Raw genomic sequence first — 18,523 nt, forward strand, 5'->3', positions numbered from 1 at the left:
CTAAAGTGCTTCACTTCCCAACCCTCCTCCGTCACCACAGGTGTTCCCCAGGGCTCTGTCCTGGGGCCCCTACTTTTTATATTCTACCTACTACCTATCCACAATATCTTCCCTCACTACAACATTCACTTTCACCTGTACGCGGATGACACCCAGCTCTACCTCTCCACCAATCTCCATCACACCATTCTAAATGTCTCTCCGACCTAAAAACCTGGTTTTCCTCCAACTTCCTTCAACTAAACAGCAATAAAACTGAGTTTCCTCTCACTGGTACTAAATCCACACTCTCCAAATTCAACAGCTACTCTATTCCAATCAATAGCACTCCCTGTTTTCCCCTCCCCTAAGATCAAGAGCTTGGGTGTCATCCTCGACAGCACACTCTCCTTCCAATCACACATAAACAACATCACCCGCACTGCTTATTTCTACCTCTGCAATATTAACGTTCTCCGGCCCACCCCTCACTCCACTGCCATCCTCGTTCACAGTCTGGTCACTTCAAGGCTTGACTACCGCAACTCCCTCCTCTTCAGTCTCCTGCAAAAAACCCTCCATAAACTCCAACTGGTTCAAAACTCAGCAGCACGCATAATTTCTAGAGCACTCTCCTCTCACCACATCATCCCTATCCTTCACCAGCTTCATTGGCTCCCGTTTAATTCTATTCAATTTAAAATCCTCCTCTACACCTTCAAAGCCATCCATAACCTTGCCCCCACATACCTAACAGACCTCATTCAAACTGCCCCTCCCTCCCATGCACTCTGCTCCTCCTCCTCTGTTCACCTCACTGTCCCCTCTGCCCGTCTCACCACGATGAGGAGCAGAGCCTTCAGCCGCTCTGCTCCTCCTTCTCTGTTCACCTCACTGTCCCCTCTGCCCGTCTCACCACGATGGGGAGCAGAGCCTTCAGCCGCTCTGCTCCTCCTTCTCTGTTCACCTCACTGTCCCCTCTGCCCGTCTCACCACGATGGGGAGCAGAGCCTTCAGCCGCTCTGCTCCCCTGCTATGGAATGCACTCCCCCCTGACATCTGCAACACCGACTCCATATCACAGTTCTAATCAAAACTCAAAAAAAACAACTCACCAAATCTGCGTACCCCTCCTAAGCTTCCCTTGCCACATCACCACATCACAATCACCCATCGTCCACTTTATTTTTTACTGTTTTTATTTATATTGTATCTGTTTCTAATTGTATATATGTTTTGTACGGTGTCCTTGAGGGCCTTGAAAGGTGCCTTTTAAATTAAATGTATTATTATTATGGTACATTATCCCAAATATTTCCAACAATTTTCAAACCAAGAGATATCCATTGTTTTAATCAAGGTAATGGTCTGTTTTCATAATACATTTGGTTTGTACGTCAATGGCGTCATGTTGTCCTTTCATTTTGTACTAAACAAACAGTTATGGAAAAACACAGATAATACACTTGTTTCTTTCAATTAATTAATTTATAAGACAATCATTGGTCGTTTTGGGGCAAACAGAATCGTACCTGTGGTCATTTTGCTGGTTGATCATTTCTTATAGCTATGGCTGGAAGCAGGCAAACATTATGTGGTTGCTATATGTTCAAGTAAAAAGTGCTCTGTTGGGGGTCGATTGTAATTTTTCAATTATATTGGATATGTTTTGGATTCATGTGTTCAAATGAGACAGATGAGATGTCGCGAAGAATTAAATCTAATTAATAATTGGATTAATAATGACTACATGTCAGGTACAGTAGTTATGACTCCTCTACAGCCTCCGACGTGTGTGTGTGTGTGTGTGTGTGTGTGTGTGTGTGTGTGTGTGTGTGTGTGTGTGTGTGTGTGTGTGTGTGTGTGTGTGTGTGTGTGTGTGTGTGTGTGTGTGTGTGCGTGCGTGCGTGCGTGCGTGCGTGCGCGCGCACAGGCCCACACATTGTTTTTATTTGTGTGTGTGTGTGCACACACATTGTTTTTATTTGTTTTTCTAGTTGTATTTTGTTATCATATTGGTATGTCCTTTTTGTACATAAAAATATTGCCACACATAAAATGAACATGTTCAACATGTACAGAAAAACATAGTATGCATTTAATCATAAGGTCTCAATATTATAAACGGTACAATGTTTTTCTTTCCCTGCTTATTCAAAATCATATCGTATATGCATTGTATGGAATTCCAAGTGCTTTATATCATATTCATAGAGATGACTGATGAATGTCTGTACAGAAATACGTCAGCTGAAATAATTAGTTGGCAGGTTGTGAAGGCCTTGTACTGTAACGTCTGTTCTCTGTGTCCACCGACATTCAGGTCATATCCTTCATACAGATGTGCTCTACCTGCACAGGCCTGGCCAGAGAACAGAAGCAGACAGACTCCGCCACCTCGTGCTCAAATACAGGTACTACACACGGGAGATATTATTGTGATGGAATACTTGTTTTGTTTTTATAGACTAACTCAAATGTGATTATTTTCTACCTCTTCCTGATTCTTTCCATCACAGCTGTAACAAGGTTGTCATTGGCAACGGGACAGCTTGTCGTGAGACGGAGTCTTTCTTCGCCGACCTGATCACCCGAGGTCTTTTTCAGCCTCTAGACGTGTCCTACTGGTAAGATACAGACCATGTCCCTTTTATAGTGCTGTCAAACGATTAAAATATTTAATCGCAATTAATCGTATTAATATCATAGTTAGGTTGCGATTAATCGCAATTAATCACACATTTTTATTCTAAATGTCCCTTGATTTATTTTTGTCCCATTATTTTTTTTAGATATATTTATATTACTTATCAACATGGAAAAGTGGATCAGCTTGCTCTGTGCAAATGTTTTTTTTATTGAAAACCACATTGCCTTATACTGTAGTGTTCAATTTCACACTAACATTCTCACTTGGAGCAGTCATTCACACTTGGAGCAAATCATCTCTCAGACAATGTAACACTGTCCATCAATAAAAGGGTAAAATATATATCGAATGAATCTGCAACCAAACATAAAGAGAGCCAAAATAGATTGGCATATTGTATTTTTCTGACCCTATTTCTACCAGCCATTTTCATGTATCATAACCTGGAGCTATTGGGTACTCTGTGTGTGTGTGCGTGTGTGTGTTTGAGACAGACTTTTATCAAGGGATCTAAGGTCTTACCACCTTCTATTTGAACGTTGTACATATTTTTTATTGAACGGCTGTGAAGTAAGCGGATCTGTTCCCCACACTTAGGCCAGACACTCTTAACGTCAGCCAATCGCCCCAGTTTGGAGTATTGTATACAAATTTGTATAAAAATGTTTGATATTTGGTTGTCCCTCCCAGCCTTTTGTCTTTTTTGAGTGGCCATGTCACGTTATCTAATCTGCATCCCTACCTATAGGTATGCTCTGCTAGAGCTTTACCTCTTTGATTCTCTCTCTCCACTGTCATTGAAAGGACTCTGTTAGCAATGGCACACACATAAGTTAAAGGGGTTATATCATACTTTTCCCTTTGCTTTAGACTGTTATATGACATATGTATACATGTTTTAAGTCTGTTAAGCTAGAAATATGTAAGTCCGAGCCAGGGGGAGTATTTACGCCCACCGAGAACGCCCCTCAATAAGTGCGTGAAACAGCCCGTTTGTGCTCAAACTTTACTTAAGTAACAGTGTAATGTCATACTGTTGGCGGTGCTGAAGTGCAGAAGTACTGCCTCCCGGCTACCCGCAATGTTTACAACTTCTTACAACTTCACACGCAAAGCTTTCGACCAATCGCAATAATGCGGGCATGCTGACCAATCACAGCCGACTAGGCTACTTGATACAAAAGAGAACGTTTTTGAAAGACGCTGAACGCTGAATAGCAATGCCAATCAGCGAGAACGCCATGTTTCAAGGTCACTGGGCTACTTTGAAGATGACGATTGATTGAATAATGGGGCTTTAGGGAGTTATAGTGCCCCCAGTCGCCTAAGAGGTACCTTATTTTTTGGAGACCTGTTTACTCTATACGTATACCGACTTTGACAACTCTGAGTTGTTCACCTTTGGAATGGTTGAAGTTAGCGTTTTCTTTGAACTGATAAAAAATAGCTCACTGTGCTCCTGCAAAAGTGGCAAATTTAAATTGACACTGACTTATTTTAATCCTTAATCCTTTATTTTACCAGGAAGGTCCCATTGAGATACAATATCTCTTCTAGGAGTCCTAGAGATATTTTCAGATATTTTTTCAAAATATCAAGAGAGGGTAATGAGTGCAAGTTCAGAACACTCTGAAGTTTGTTCCACACAAAAGGAGAATATATTTGAAAAGCTGTTTTACCTATTTCTGTGCGTGAAGTGAGAACAGTCAGTAACATTTCCTCAGTGCTGTATGCACTGGTACACTGACTAAGAAAACTGCTAATGTAGTTTGGTAACTTACCCATTAAAGCCTTTAAAATAAATAAATAAAATTTTAATGAGTTTTCCTTCTCAGGTATAATGATGTCCACTGGACCATTTCATATAATTTGCAATGATGTGTCCTTGCATTTGCACCTTTTACAAAGCATAGGGGAGAATGATAAACTACATCTAGTTTCTTTAAAAGAGACATAGATGCATGCATGTAAATTATATCGCCATAGTCTAGTACTGCTAAAAAAGTACTTTCTACTAACCTTTTCCTGGCAGTGTAGAAAAAAACGATAATTTTCATTTTGGCCGGAGTTATTTTAAAAGGCTATTGATGTTCACTGCATAGGTTAACTTATCATCAAGCCAGATGCCAAGATATATATGATGTTACCCTCTCAAGATGAATGCCATTTAGTGTTGTTTAGTGTTGTTTATATAAATAGTGAATAACACAGGTCCCAGAAATGGATCCCTGAGGAACGCCAGACTTCACCTCCAAAGATGCAGAGTTGTGACTATCTATGAATACACATTGAGTTCTCCCGGTCAAGTAATTAGAAAACCACTTAAATACAGTGTCACTGAAACCTAAATGTTGCAGGCTTTGTAAGAGAAGGCCATGATTCACAGAGTCAAAGGCTTTAGCTAAATCAACATCAAGCAATGTAGATTTGTCCATGTGTTTTATGTTTAAGCGAGTCGTAGAGTTTATTAATTGTGTTAGATGTAATGTGTCACATAGATCCTTTAGTGCTCTTGAGGAGGTGGATAGCTAGTCCCAGTTTAACTCTCCAAATAACACTAACTCCTTGTCTGAGAGTTAAAGCAGAATGTCTGAGAGCAGAGTGACAGCTTCGTACATTAAAATGGATAAAGTGCAATCCACCGATGTGGATTGGACCCAGGCCCTGTGCAAGCTCAGGGCCTGGGTTGGGGTGGATGTTACCTGAGAGAAGCAGCAGGAAAATCATCCAGACTGCCATTTTGTGTCGATACTTTTAAGTATCGACACAAAACGTTCGTCTTTACCTAAGTAAAGGTGTCCTTGATGGTTCCACCAAATTATAAGTCTCTGGGGTTCTATGACACTGACTTTTGATAGATTGAATATAATACCATGATTCCATGATTTTTAATCAAGGTGATATTTTGCCATTCTTGCATTAAAGCCGAGATCAAATGTAATGACCAATTAAAATTGTGATATAATTCATAGTCCCAATTAAAATTAACGCTGTAACACCAGGCGTATAAAGAGCTTTGAATAAACCTTAAATCAGCTCTGGGAGTCCTATGATGTGGATGGCGTTACACTGGCTACAGGCCTTCAGCTTTACGTTGCTAGCGTTTAGCTCAGCGTGTGTAGTTTCCAAAGTTCACTGTCAGAGTCGACGTGAGACTCCAATGAAGTAATATGCTGTCCATGGTTGGACACTCTGCTTGCATCAGATCAATCGTAGACTTTAGGGCGAAGATGGCCGTCTTGAACTCTGTGGAGAGAGCTGCCTCGGGGTTCTCCAGCAAGGTGGTTAACGCGCCATGCTGACATTGCTAGATGCTGCATCGTCTTTGGGCATGATTTTTTCTTATGTATTTTCCACTAACCTATCCCCTAACCCATTAACCCTAACCCTAACCACTAACCCTAACCACTAACCCTAACACCTAACCACTAACCCTAACCCTAACCCATTAACCCTAACCACTAACCATAACCCCTAACCCATTAACCCTAACCATAACCCTTCATAAAATGTCAACCAAAACCTTTAAAACTGCTGGATAAATAATTGACCAAACAAATGGACTACTGCAAGAATGTATGATTCATTTGACCATGTACTTCGATCAATTCATAATTATGAAACCGCATGTACAAGTCTTAAAAATAATGATGGACTAGTTCATTATGCGGAGCCATCTTCACGGATACACACTCCCCTCACCCTTATGGCCCTAGGGTGTATGCCCACCCATGTGAAATGACCTTTGTCACCCCACCAACTACAACTCCCATGGGGCCTTTCCCCCATGCTGCTTGTCCTGTGGCTGACCCTGCCCTGCCACCAGGAAACATGTTGACCCAATAAGCATAGCTTAGCTTGAATGATGCATCGGAGAAGGCATGGGTTCAAGGGGCACTTAAAACATGCTTGTATTCTTAAGTGTCGAGCTACTCCCCCCATGTGTCCTACTGTGTGTGATGGAGTCTGCGTTAAAACAATATTACTCATTTAATCACAAGTAAAGCAAGGCAAAGATTCTTGACTGAATGAATTATCACAGTAACTCAGGGACTTCATGTCTTGTCCACACGATTCAAACTTTGGAAAGAGGTCTTCACTGAAACGGTAAAAATCCCTGGACATGTATGCATTATTGTATTTCATGAGCATCTGTCGGATTCTTTTATTGGAATTCATCTTTCTGTTCTATTCACTTTACTCTCCTCATTATTGTGTGTGCGTGTTTGTGCAAGGGGGTTGGGGGGGGGGGGGGGGGGTTGCGGGGGGGGGCAGGGGGTGGGGGCATTGCGCTATCCCAGCTCATTGAAGCCCTCTGCCTCACAACAAACGTCTGCTTACTGTCGTCCCTGAGCCTTCGATGTGTCACCCACGGGGTCACTGCACTTCAGCCGCCACTCCCCCATACCCACCAGTGCTCACCCTTCAGCCCTCCACCCTGTGGCGGCCCCCCCCCTCCCAGGCTCCACCACTGACAGACAGAGGTGGTGTGTGTGTACGTTCATACACGGGTCTGCTGTGTATCAGATTTCTGCAATATTTGTCTCAAATGTTCTCGATAGGCTCTCAACTAGTTTTATTAAGATAAGTGTAAAAGGTGGACTTTGCCTTATATTTGCTGATGGGTAGTTTAGTTTAGTTGGATTGTCTGATTGTAATTATATTTGCATATATGTTGTCATTGATTACTGTGGTAGATACATTCTTCCAGATTGCACAGTCCAATGTAGTCATTTTGTTATTTTAGACGTTTTCTTTAATTTAGTTATAGCTAATATGGCGGTGTGAAAAGAAGGATGCCTTTGATCAAATATGTTTTCATCAGGGCTCAGAATCTCCTCCAGTGTCTGAGAGGACTGATGGCCCTGCTTCTGCTCTTTATAATGGGGCCATGACCTCCATGAGGATTTTGGTTTTTGCATTTAAAATGCAAACGGTAAGGTGGTATTTTCTAAAGAAAATGGAGAATGTGGTTGTTTGAAATGTTATTTCTGTGATTGGACTCTCTCATTTCTACTATTTATTTTTAAATGAAGAAAATGGGTCATCGTCACATTAATAAAATACAATTTTAAGCGCAGTAAGGGTACAATGAAAAAATGTTACACATTGAATAAATAGTTTTATTTAAAAGTATTCAACCCCTTTATGACTAGGTCACTTATCTTTCAGATGAAAGACTACCACAGCCGTGAGGGGTCAAGGCGCACACACACACACACACACACACATACACACACACACACATAGTCAGACACCAGTGCTGTCATTGACCAGGGAGTCGGTCTTACCTTCCCGGGTCCCCTCTGGTCACATGAGATCATTATTACCATCTAGCGCCGTGGTCTGCTTGTATCTTTTGTCGTGTCCTGTTTCCAGACATGTTGCTCCGAGGCGGCGTCAATGATTAACCTCCAGTGGCAGAAGTGGTCATGTCCACGAGGATCCAGAGGCTGAGCTCTCAGTCAGAGGAGGCTGACATGGACTAGGGTGGATGAAGGTGTCGGGTGCGGCATTGAGTTGGATTAATCATAAGCTTGACCTAAGACTGCAAGCCGTACTTAGATCCCAGTAGTAAACCTATTTATGTGGGTAAATAGATTGTCTTCATTGTAAGGACTGCGGTGTGAACATGCTGTGGAGCAGTTCTCCCTTGTATGATAATATACAGCTTGACAGTTCCAAAATACATTTACAATTCAGATAATAAAAATTAAAAAACGCAAACATGCTAATCCTAATAGATATCCATGATTAATTTAAAAGAGGTTAAATGTGCTGTTCAATTATTTCTTTCTTTTATTGTAGCATTGACTTTCTCAATTTTTTACACTGAATTTACTGTTTATACGGAAATTACCGAAGTAAATAACAAATAAGAACGATAGTTCTTCACCTAAACATAAAACTTTTTGCGGTGTTGAAAATATACATTAAAAACCTTTCTAACTTAAATGATAGCTGAAGCATGATCTCTTCTTGCCTGCGTAGAGTAACCCATGTGGAAGGGGATAGGCAGTTGTGGTAGTGGGAATAGGCTTCTCTAGGCTCAATATGACCACTGTGTTAATCACTGAACAGGAAGGTTATATGTCTGACTCAATGACTGACAGACACAGAGGAAGAGAGTGTGTTGGACAGAGGCATCCTGCAGGCTTCGGTCAAACCCTTAGTGTCTTCATTACACAAGAGAGACCATTGGTTGGAGGCTGAAGCATATTGTCCATTTGGCCCCTGGATGGCAGAGTCAGGCGAGGGATGAGGTTCACATGGAGGGGGGGGGGGGGGGGGTCCTGGTTGAATGGAGAAGGGTGGCTGGATGGGCGCACCTACCTGTGAAGGGCAAGTAGGATCTCACTTATCAATCATGGGGGAGGTGGTAGAGGAATGAGAGGAAAGGCAGAGGGAAAGCACGTATGTGGGTGTGGTGGGAAGTGTACCGGGTTCTGTGTCTGTGGTTACATACACATAGACACGCTGCACTATTGCATTAAGTAGATTCTGACGGCCAGTTGAATGAATGGAATAATTACTGTATTTCTGGCAGCTCTTCTCCTCTCATTGCTTACATTTGTGTGTAAGAAATGGCGAAAGAGAGCGTTTGATTTAGAGTAGGGTCAAGTGAATGATCTTGAGCACATTGGTCATTTGCAGGTGGTGAACTCACACACACTCAAACACACACTGGTCTCCTAGTGACCAGTGTATCGCCCTTTCTTTTTCCAGCTTTGTATGTTTGTGTGTGTTTGTCTTTGTGCGTCTGTCTGTGTGTAACACACAGGGAGGGAATCGCAGGCCTGCACGGCCACCAGACTGACATAAATCACTGTGAGGCCTTGCTCTTTTCAGACGTGTGTGTGTGTGTGTGTGTGTGTGTGTGTGTGTGTGTGTGTGTGTGTGTGTGTGTGTGTGTGTGTGTGTGTGTGTGTGTGTGTGTGTGTGTGTGTGTGTGTGTGTGTGTGTGCCTCTGCCTCCTAGCATTAAGCTGGAGACTGACGGCCCTTGACACCTGCCATTTGGACGCTTTTCTCTGTGAAAAATGTCATCGTCTTCAGACAAGACGTGTGTGTGTGTGTGTATGCATGCAGTTCAAGCCTAAATTTGGAGCCCTGAGGTCAGGGTTTTGCAGCTGACTGAACAATAGACCCAAGCTGTTTGTGTTGCCACGACAGCGGGTCTAGTCTCTCTCCCTCTCTTTCTTTCTGTCTCTGTCTTTCTATAGGTCTCTCTCTCACACACACACACACACACACACACACATACACACACACACACACACACACACACACACACACACACACACACACACACACACACACACACACACACACACACACACACGTGTTAAGGGTAATACGGCATAAATATCATCAAACACTGAAACAATGTTTTGCAATTGGCATGTTCAATTGGTCTTGATCCATTTAGAGAGAATGGGTTTTTGTTAAGTCAACAATTTCCATATATTGAATTATTCTGTTGGCTTGAACTATGGTACTGTGAAATGACAATATGACAGCATGGACATCCAAGCAAACATTTTGGGACATTATGAATGTGCATGTAACAACACTCATTCAAAGTGCAAATTTTAGGGAATTTATGACAACTGTGAAGACATGGCTGTTTTTCATTTTTCTTATGGTTGGGGGAATAGTTTTACTTACAAATTATATTTTTAGTTGGACATGTGATTGTTCTCAGCCCTGTCAAACCGTTGTCTTTTCCCCTGCTCGGTTTACCACGCCTATTATATCACCTTCCATCTCTCGATGATGTGATGAACTCCTTTCATTTAGCTTGTAGCTCCATTATTACAGCAATAATCTCAATGATTATACGATTATAGCTGTATTGTTATTTGTGTCAGTGGTATAATGAAGTATCAGTGTGTATCCATCTCCTCCGTGACAGCGGTTGTGAGGGTAGTCTGGGCCTGAGGCCGTGACGTTTGTCTTGAAGAGGTCTACTCAAATAAAGGGTCAGATGGGATCCCGCTTCTGACTTTGCCCCTGGATGGGACAGTGCTCCAAGACGTACGTGTGTGTGTGTGTGTGTGTGTGTGTGTGTGTGTGTGTGTGTGTGTGTGTGTGTGTGTGTGTGTGTGTGTGTGTGTGTGTGTGTGTGTGTGTGTGTGTGTGACAGCAAGAATAAGTAAACGACAATCCCTGAAGGCACCGAGTCACTGTTCTCCACTGAGAGGCAGCCATTGACATTGGGTTACTGAGTGTGTGTGTGGTTGTGCTCACATTCAACCTCTTAGGCCAAAGCACAAGGCAACAGACAACCTTCTGTTTGCTGCCAGGGTGATGCGTTCGCCGTTGCGACAGCTCGGACTCTACGGTGACGAGGGCTCTGAGCTGTATCCATGACAGTTCTGTTACCCAGCTGCTCCGGTGGCCAGCCTCATTAATGCACTCATGATAGGGGCTCGTGGCCTTTCTCATTCAGTCTGTCTGTCTGTAGCCCTCTCTGGGTCACCATCCTCTGCAAACTTAGTCTTGTTTGTTTTAAACCTCTCCTCCGTTAGGTCACGCCTCGTGATCAGGTCCTCGTCGTCGTGCCAGCCGGACGGAGCTAAGATTTGAACCTTGTCTGTTTCCTCTGTCTTCTTTGTCCGTCCGTCTGAGTACAGCCGTAGGGGCTGCTCACACGGCCGTGTTCCACACACGTGGACACCTCATTTCCCAGAGTGCTCTGAGAGAAGCGCTCCGAGAACCTGTGGCAAGGTGCTGCTTGTGCAAATGTGCCATTTTACAGTGAAACGCAGACGAAAAGATGCCAAGCATTTGCAAGGCCTTTAATTGTCAATAACCTTTTATCCCTTCCCTGACAAAATAGTGTTCTCGTCATTTTAGATATTTTCTCTGCGACCAAAGTTACGCAACTTTAATGCCTGGTTAGAAAACGCCACAAAAAGGCAGAAAGGCGTCATAGCAAAGGAGCTCAGCTGAGGCCGTCTGTACCGTAGGAAGACTGCAGCAAAATGGTGGTTGCCTTTTTAAAAATGTGTGCTGTGTGGTCAGCCCCTTTTATCTAAGGTGTTTAAAAAGAAAAGCAATAGTGTGTGTGTGTGTGTGTGTGTGTGTGTGTGTGTGTGTGTGTGTGTGTGGAGTTTGTAAGAATGTGCATTTGTGTGCGCTGCTCCGACCTCTCTGAAGGTCACATGACAGGGCTCGTTAGGACTGTCTCGATATGTCAGTTGTCAGGACAAGTGATGGATGGTTCAGAATGGGGGGGGGGAGAGATGTTTGAAGAAGCTCAAGTTAATTTAAATAAGAATCTCTTCAGATAGCCTCTGCCAGTGCCACTGCCACTGCAAGGTGTGTGAGCGTGTGTGTTTCTGTACAATATTGTGAAAGCAATGGAGAGCATAATCTACCAGTTAACAAAATGGAGTCTAATGTTATCAGAATAATTTTTGCAACATAATTCGTCTTGTTTGTCATTATGCGTGTCAGCATTTGCGTCAATCCACCCAGGCAGTGACCCCGATTCATATGGGTCTGCCCTGAGGAGACTGACCCAACCGCGCTCCTCACAGACCTCCCCTCCACTCCACCCCCCCCCTCTGTGTGTCTGTGTATCTTTCACGGGCAAACGGGGGGAGCAGAATAACGAGGTGACATGAAGACTCAGTATTGTTGCTTTACCGCTGACATGGGTATCATTGGCCCTGATTTACATCATCCCCTTCTCCACGGCACTGGGCGCTAAGCGGCCTGTTTAAGCTGAATACATTAGCATGTGCAATGGCAGAATACCCCGCCACTGTTGCCATTTCAAACTGTAAAATCGAGCATGTTAAAGACTCGTACAACGTGAATTCTGCACCCTGAAATTTTCAACTGTAATGTTAAGGCTAGTATGAATATTAGAAAAACATTTTTTCTTCTAATTCTAATAAGCAATCACCGAAAGGTCTATTGTCTATTTCTTTATGGTCTATTTCAAAAAGAAACGTCCTCAAAAATGTTCTTTATAGCAATTCAATTCAAGGCAAATATATTTGATAGTATAATACAATCTATTCGATTGGGTATGAACTGTATCTATATGTGTACAATACATTCAGAGTGTGAACTGGCTTGCTGTAAATCAGACAGGCCTCTAGGTGGCAGTCATGCCACATGGACCAAACGAAACGGACTGCTCTTGATGAAGCTGTGTCCTGCCATGCATTTATGAATGCAATGGGTTTGAATGTGTTTTCTTTTAAAATATCCTTTGATCACATTAAGTTTCTGTTGGAGCAGTTCCCAGACAGCTTGGCTTTACAAATATTTGCTGCATGTCTGTACACTTAATGTTCGCCATGCAACATCTTTTCATTTGTTTTAAATATCTGACCGAGACTTAATTTTAAACTATCAGTGATACCACCAATATTTATAAAGAGCTAAGTTGCAACATTTTCAATTTTAACATAAACTATGAAGTGAAAGTAACCCACTGCTTGTGTCCTTACTCCCAAAAAGGCTAATAAATTGTCACTTTTCCCCATGTCCCTGATGGATCACGGCTTCCAATCATTGGATGGATAAAAATGTCTACTTTCGAATTTCCACCTCCCATAACATCCAAATCTCAACATTTCATGCTCACCCCCGTGTCCCTCTCTCTCACCCCCGTGTCCCTCTCTCTCTCACCCCCATGTCCCTCTCTCTCACCCAGTGTCCCTCTCTCTCTCACCCCCATGTCCCTCTCTCTCACCCAGTGTCCCTCTCTCTCGCCCAGTGTCCCTCTCTCTCACCCAGTGTCCCTCTCTCTCACCCCCGTGTCCCTCTCTCTCTCACCCCCATGTCCCTCTCTCTCACCCCCGTGTCCCTCTCTCTCTCACCCCCATGTCCCTCTCTCTCACCCCCGTGTCCCTCTCTCTCACCCCCGTGTCCCTCTCTCTCTCACCCCCATGTCCCTCTCTCTCACCCAGTGTCCCTCTCTCTCGCCCAGTGTCCCTCTCTCTCACCCAGTGTCCCTCTCTCTCTCACCCCCATGTCCCTCTCTCTCACCCAGTGTCCCTCTCTCTCGCCCAGTGTCCCTCTCTCTCACCCAGTGTCCCTCTCTCTCGCCCAGTGTCCCTCTCTCTCACCCCCGTGTCCCTCTCTCTCACCCCCGTGTCCCTCTCTCTCACCCCCGTGTCCCTCTCTCTCACCCAGTGTCCCTCTCTCTCTCGCCCAGTGTCCCTCTCTCTCACCCAGTGTCCCTCTCTCTCGCCCAGTGTCCCTCTCTCTCACCCCCGTGTCCCTCTCTCTCACCCCCGTGTCCCTCTCTCTCGCCCAGTGTCCCTCTCTCTCACCCAGTGTCCCTCTCTCTCGCCCAGTGTCCCTCTCTCTCACCCCCGTGTCCCTCTCTCTCACCCCCGTGTCCCTCTCTCTCACCCAGTGTCCCTCTCTCTCTCGCCCAGTGTCCCTCTCTCTCACCCAGTGTCCCTCTCTCTCGCCCAGTGTCCCTCTCTCTCACCCCCGTGTCCCTCTCTCTCGCCCAGTGTCCCTCTCTCTCGCCCAGTGTCCCTCTCTCTCACCCAGTGTCCCTCTCTCTCGCCCAGTGTCCCTCTCTCTCACCCCCGTGTCCCTCTCTCTCACCCCCGTGTCCCTCTCTCTCACCCCCGTGTCCCTCTCTCTCACCCAGTGTCCCTCTCTCTCTCGCCCAGTGTCCCTCTCTCTCACCCCAGTGTCCCTCTCTCTCACCCCCGTGTCCCTCTCTCTCACCCAGTGTCCCTCTCTCTCTCGCCCAGTGTCCCTCTCTCTCACCCCAGTGTCCCTCTCTCTCACCCAGTGTCCCTCTCTCTCACCCCCGTGTCCCTCTCTCTCACCCACATTCTATGTCTCATGCCGAGTGTCTCTCTCTCTCCACCAGCATCACTAACGCATCACTAACGGACACTCGCCCAGTGTCCATCTCTCTCACCCACATTCTACCTCTCATGCCGAGTGTCTCTCTCTCTCCACCGTGTCCCTCTCTCTCACCCCCGTGTGCCTCTCTCTCACCCCAGTGTCCCTCTCTCTCACCCCCGTGTCCCTCTCTCACCCCCGTGTCCCTCTCTCTCACCCAGTGTCCCTCTCTCTCACCCCCGTGTCCCTCTCTCTCACCCCGTGTCCCTCTCTCTCACCCCCGTGTCCCTCTCTCTCGCCCAGTGTCCCTCTCTCTCGCCCAGTGTCCATCTCTCTCACCCACATTCTACCTCTCATGCCGACTGTCTCTCTCTCTCTCCACCAGCATCACTAACGAGGCGGGGTCGTCCATCTACAGCGTGAGTCCTGAGGCCGTGAAGGAGATGCCAGAGCTGGACCCCAACCTGAGGAGCGCAGGTTAGGTCACAGCGGGGAGGGGGACCACACACACCAACAGACTCACTCACTCACTCACTCACTCACTCACTCACACTGGGGAAAAATGTGTGTGATGTTACGCTGATGTAACGAGGTAACGCTGGGGATGGGTTTTCAATCAGGCTGCTGTTATTATTCATATTTTTTATACTGATTGCTGCCAATACTGTTCATAAAATATCATAAAATCATAAAATAAATGTTTTATTACAGAAGATATATTGATTATATTTGTATAGATAATATGCTAAATTCCCAAATATGGTCCTTATAATCATTTCTTCGTCATGCTGCACATTCTGAGTTCATAGAACTCAGGAAAGGAATATCTAAGGAAAATATTTTAAGCAGGATGGTAGGTTATAACAAGATATAAATATATAAAGGTGGGCTTGTGTGAATGCAGATGGAAACACACATGCTTCCTATGTTTTGTACCATTCCTTGGCTTAAAGGAACTATATAAGTATATTATATTAGTATATTAGTATATATATAAATATATGTAGCGTTCTTCTCTTCCCGTGAGTTCCTTATATATATTTTCCTGCTCGCTCTTTCTCAATCAGTCTCTATCGTACCTCATCATCTCAAACTCTGCAGGAAAAACCAGAGAGAGAATTTTTTCTTAACAAATAGTACCCAGCAGACTTCTTCTATAAGATATGTAAATGAAATCTGGATTATTCACTCTAGTTTCCTCTGGTCACCGTTGCCCAGACAGCGACCATAAGCCATATTCATGTCCTTAATGAGAGCCATGGCAAATCCACAGAGTCTAGCACTGGCCGTCAGGCTTAGCTGGTCTTCGGAGAGTGTTAAAGTTGTGTGTTCGTGGCAGGGCATGTGTTTCTATTTTAGATAAGTGAGAACTCGAAGCCCTGGCTCAGCAAGAAAACACTTTTCCTCATTTCTGACTGGGACAGTTTTTTGTATTTGTTTGTTTGTCACAAAACAAGTTGGCTGGGGAAATGCTCCTGCTTCTGAGAAAGAGGCAAGCAGAAGCGTAGGGCTGTACCGTAAGAGTTGAATACTCAAATTATCGTTCCTAGTCGATTCAAATCCTATTATCCTATTATCAGTCCAACCATTTTGTTTCTATCATGTGCATTATAATTACCAAATCAAACTGGCTGTAGAGGCAGCAAGATTTGGTTGGAAAGAGAGCAGAAAAGATGCACCGTGTTACCCTTTTCCTGTTTGCATTTGCAACCGCTTTCATTTTGCTTTGAACGATTTCACGTTTGAAAGCAGAGAGCTGAGAAGCTGGTTTGAACCTTGGGGCTTGATGTTCAGCTTTGACAGGTACTTCGTAAAGTCCAACATGAAAGCCAAATCACACAGCCACTTGCTGTCGCTGAGCTCCGTGACATTCACCTCTGTGAATGGTTTCACTTTATCCCTCAGTACGTAACACTGCATGAGCATGTTTCCACGGCACAGCCATCGACATGGTAAGCCAGATCTCTGTACTCCGATTAAAGATCACTCAGACGCTCCTTAAACTGCTGGCTCTGCTTTTGATAGTTAAGTTATCAAAAAGATCAACGAGAAACGACACGACAGTTGACACTTGCTATGTCCGTTGTTTAATCACTGGCCAGAGAAAAGAACGGGACAATTCCTTCCGTGTTCTTTTCAACGGCTGCGTCTCAGTTCAGGGGCCTCATCCTTCGAAGGACACATTTGAAGACCGCTCAGGTCACAGCAGCGCGTCAAGTGCCGTCCCGTTTCGAAGGCTCCTTCAAATGCGGCCGAGATATGCAGCCTTCTTTTCCCGGATTTGAAGGATCCACCGGGTGGATCCTTCACGGCCCAACGTATCCCAAGATTCATTGCGTGTTGGATTTTTTTCAGAAATGGCGCAGAGAGAGCGGAAGCGGCAGCTGCAGCGAATACATATTTAATGACAAAACTATGTAAAACTATTTTTTATATGAAAGTAAGGTTGGGACCATTTTAAATATGTAACTTTTTTGTCAAAGTTCAATGACATTAACGCTAGCCATATAAAGTTAAGCCAACGTCCTCTCTTCCTCTTCACCCACTCCTCCAATAAAAGATAAAACATAACAAATAAAATTATAATTTCTGGCTCCATATTTCTCCTCCGCTGTCCGGTTTGAACCGCAGCTGTTAGGGTTGCTAGGAGACAGGAGCGGCGCGTGGTCACACAAGGTAAAGGACGTTAACGGCTGGTTACGCAATCTGGAAATGCTCCATAGGCTAGACCGTCTCATTTAACAACGCTCGTTCGGCCTTTGTGTGGCCTTCGCGGTCTACGAAGGACACACCTTCATAGACCGCGTCCTTCGAAGGATGCAGCCCCTGAATTGGGACACAGCCAATATCTTGTGACGTTTCTCCGAGACAAGCTGAGGCTCTCAAACTATTTTACTTTGTCTGGTGATAACAATTCTGCAGCTGGATGAAGGCACTCTTACAAATTCTCCACCTGAATAACGCTTCAGCTTCTTGGCGATAGGCTCGCTCACCACAAAACTTGACTGCATAACATAGACTTTGTCAGAATGAGTGAAAGCGGCTTCATGAGCACCAAAACCCTGACGAAGAGCGTTCACTTTTTCCAAGAGCAGTCCATTTTTTAAATTGCATTCATGAATAGCCTCGCAGGCCGGATCAAATGGCCACGGGGCCCATTCATATGGCCCCTATACGGCCCAGAGGCCGGAAGTTACCCACTCCTGTTTTAGTGTGTAATCCCATATAAATAAGAAATGTTACATTGTAATTCAATTACATTTGAATTAAATTAACGTCCATTTTATCACATTTTGAACCAAAAATGTATAATTTTGAGTTCACTGCCCCTTTACAAGTCCCCCCTTTTAAAATGGAGGAGAAAGTGATTGTTGCCGTTTGAGGACTCCCACAGCTCTATAATATCAAGGCCAAAAGATATGTTCACCTCCGGATGATGATATCATGAACCCATAGACGACACAATTTGAAGGGCCTCTTGAAATCTGGCTCAGCTAGAGTGTTGGGTTCTCCGACGTCTCTGGTACTTCCACAACAAGTAAAGACTTGCAATGGTGGTTATCCCGGCCATGATTGAGAATGAATTGGCGGAAAGAAACATTGGTTCACGAGAGAGCCCCTCCTCCAATATTCTTAAACAGTCAGCGAGTGTTTAAAAGTTTGCGAGTTCAAACTTGTGTAATCGCGTGACCACGCGGGGAGAATATTCACTTGGCTTTTGGTGTGAACGCACAGTAAAGTATGAGCTGCTCTCTTTTTTAGACTTTTTTTCATTACTTTTTCTTCTCCTCTCCCTCCATCTGGTCTCCATGGCCTCGCCCCAATATGCCCCCAAAACTCCCCTCCGTCTCCTGGTGGTGTGTTCCCTTCTTCCTCATCTGTTCTCTGTGCAGATCTAATCCACTTTTAACAGTTAAGAAAAAGAGAGGGAGAGATGTATACATGGACTGGAAATGGGAGAGAGAGGGGATATTTTTGGTGGCGTAGTAAGCAGGGCCAGGGCTGAAACTCCATCCCTATGCAAATATTGTCTCAGGCAGCAGCCTCCCACCAAGGCAGGGGA

The 18,523-nt window shown here is 44.5% G+C and overlaps 1 protein-coding gene across 1 annotated transcript in view; it reads left to right on the forward strand.

Moving 5' to 3' along the window:
- srbd1 (S1 RNA binding domain 1) overlaps positions 1-18,523 on the forward strand; it is a 74,938-nt gene that overhangs the window by 24,754 nt on the left and 31,661 nt on the right. The window contains exons 13-15 of the mRNA XM_084470092.1: positions 2,303-2,393; positions 2,499-2,606; positions 14,846-14,937. Coding sequence (XP_084326218.1) covers positions 2,303-2,393; positions 2,499-2,606; positions 14,846-14,937 — 291 coding nt within the window. The remainder of the gene's footprint in view (positions 1-2,302; positions 2,394-2,498; positions 2,607-14,845; positions 14,938-18,523) is intronic.

The sequence above is a fragment of the Micromesistius poutassou genome, assembly GCF_964030765.1.
Source record: "Micromesistius poutassou genome assembly, chromosome: 7".
Taxonomy (NCBI): domain Eukaryota; kingdom Metazoa; phylum Chordata; class Actinopteri; order Gadiformes; family Gadidae; genus Micromesistius; species Micromesistius poutassou.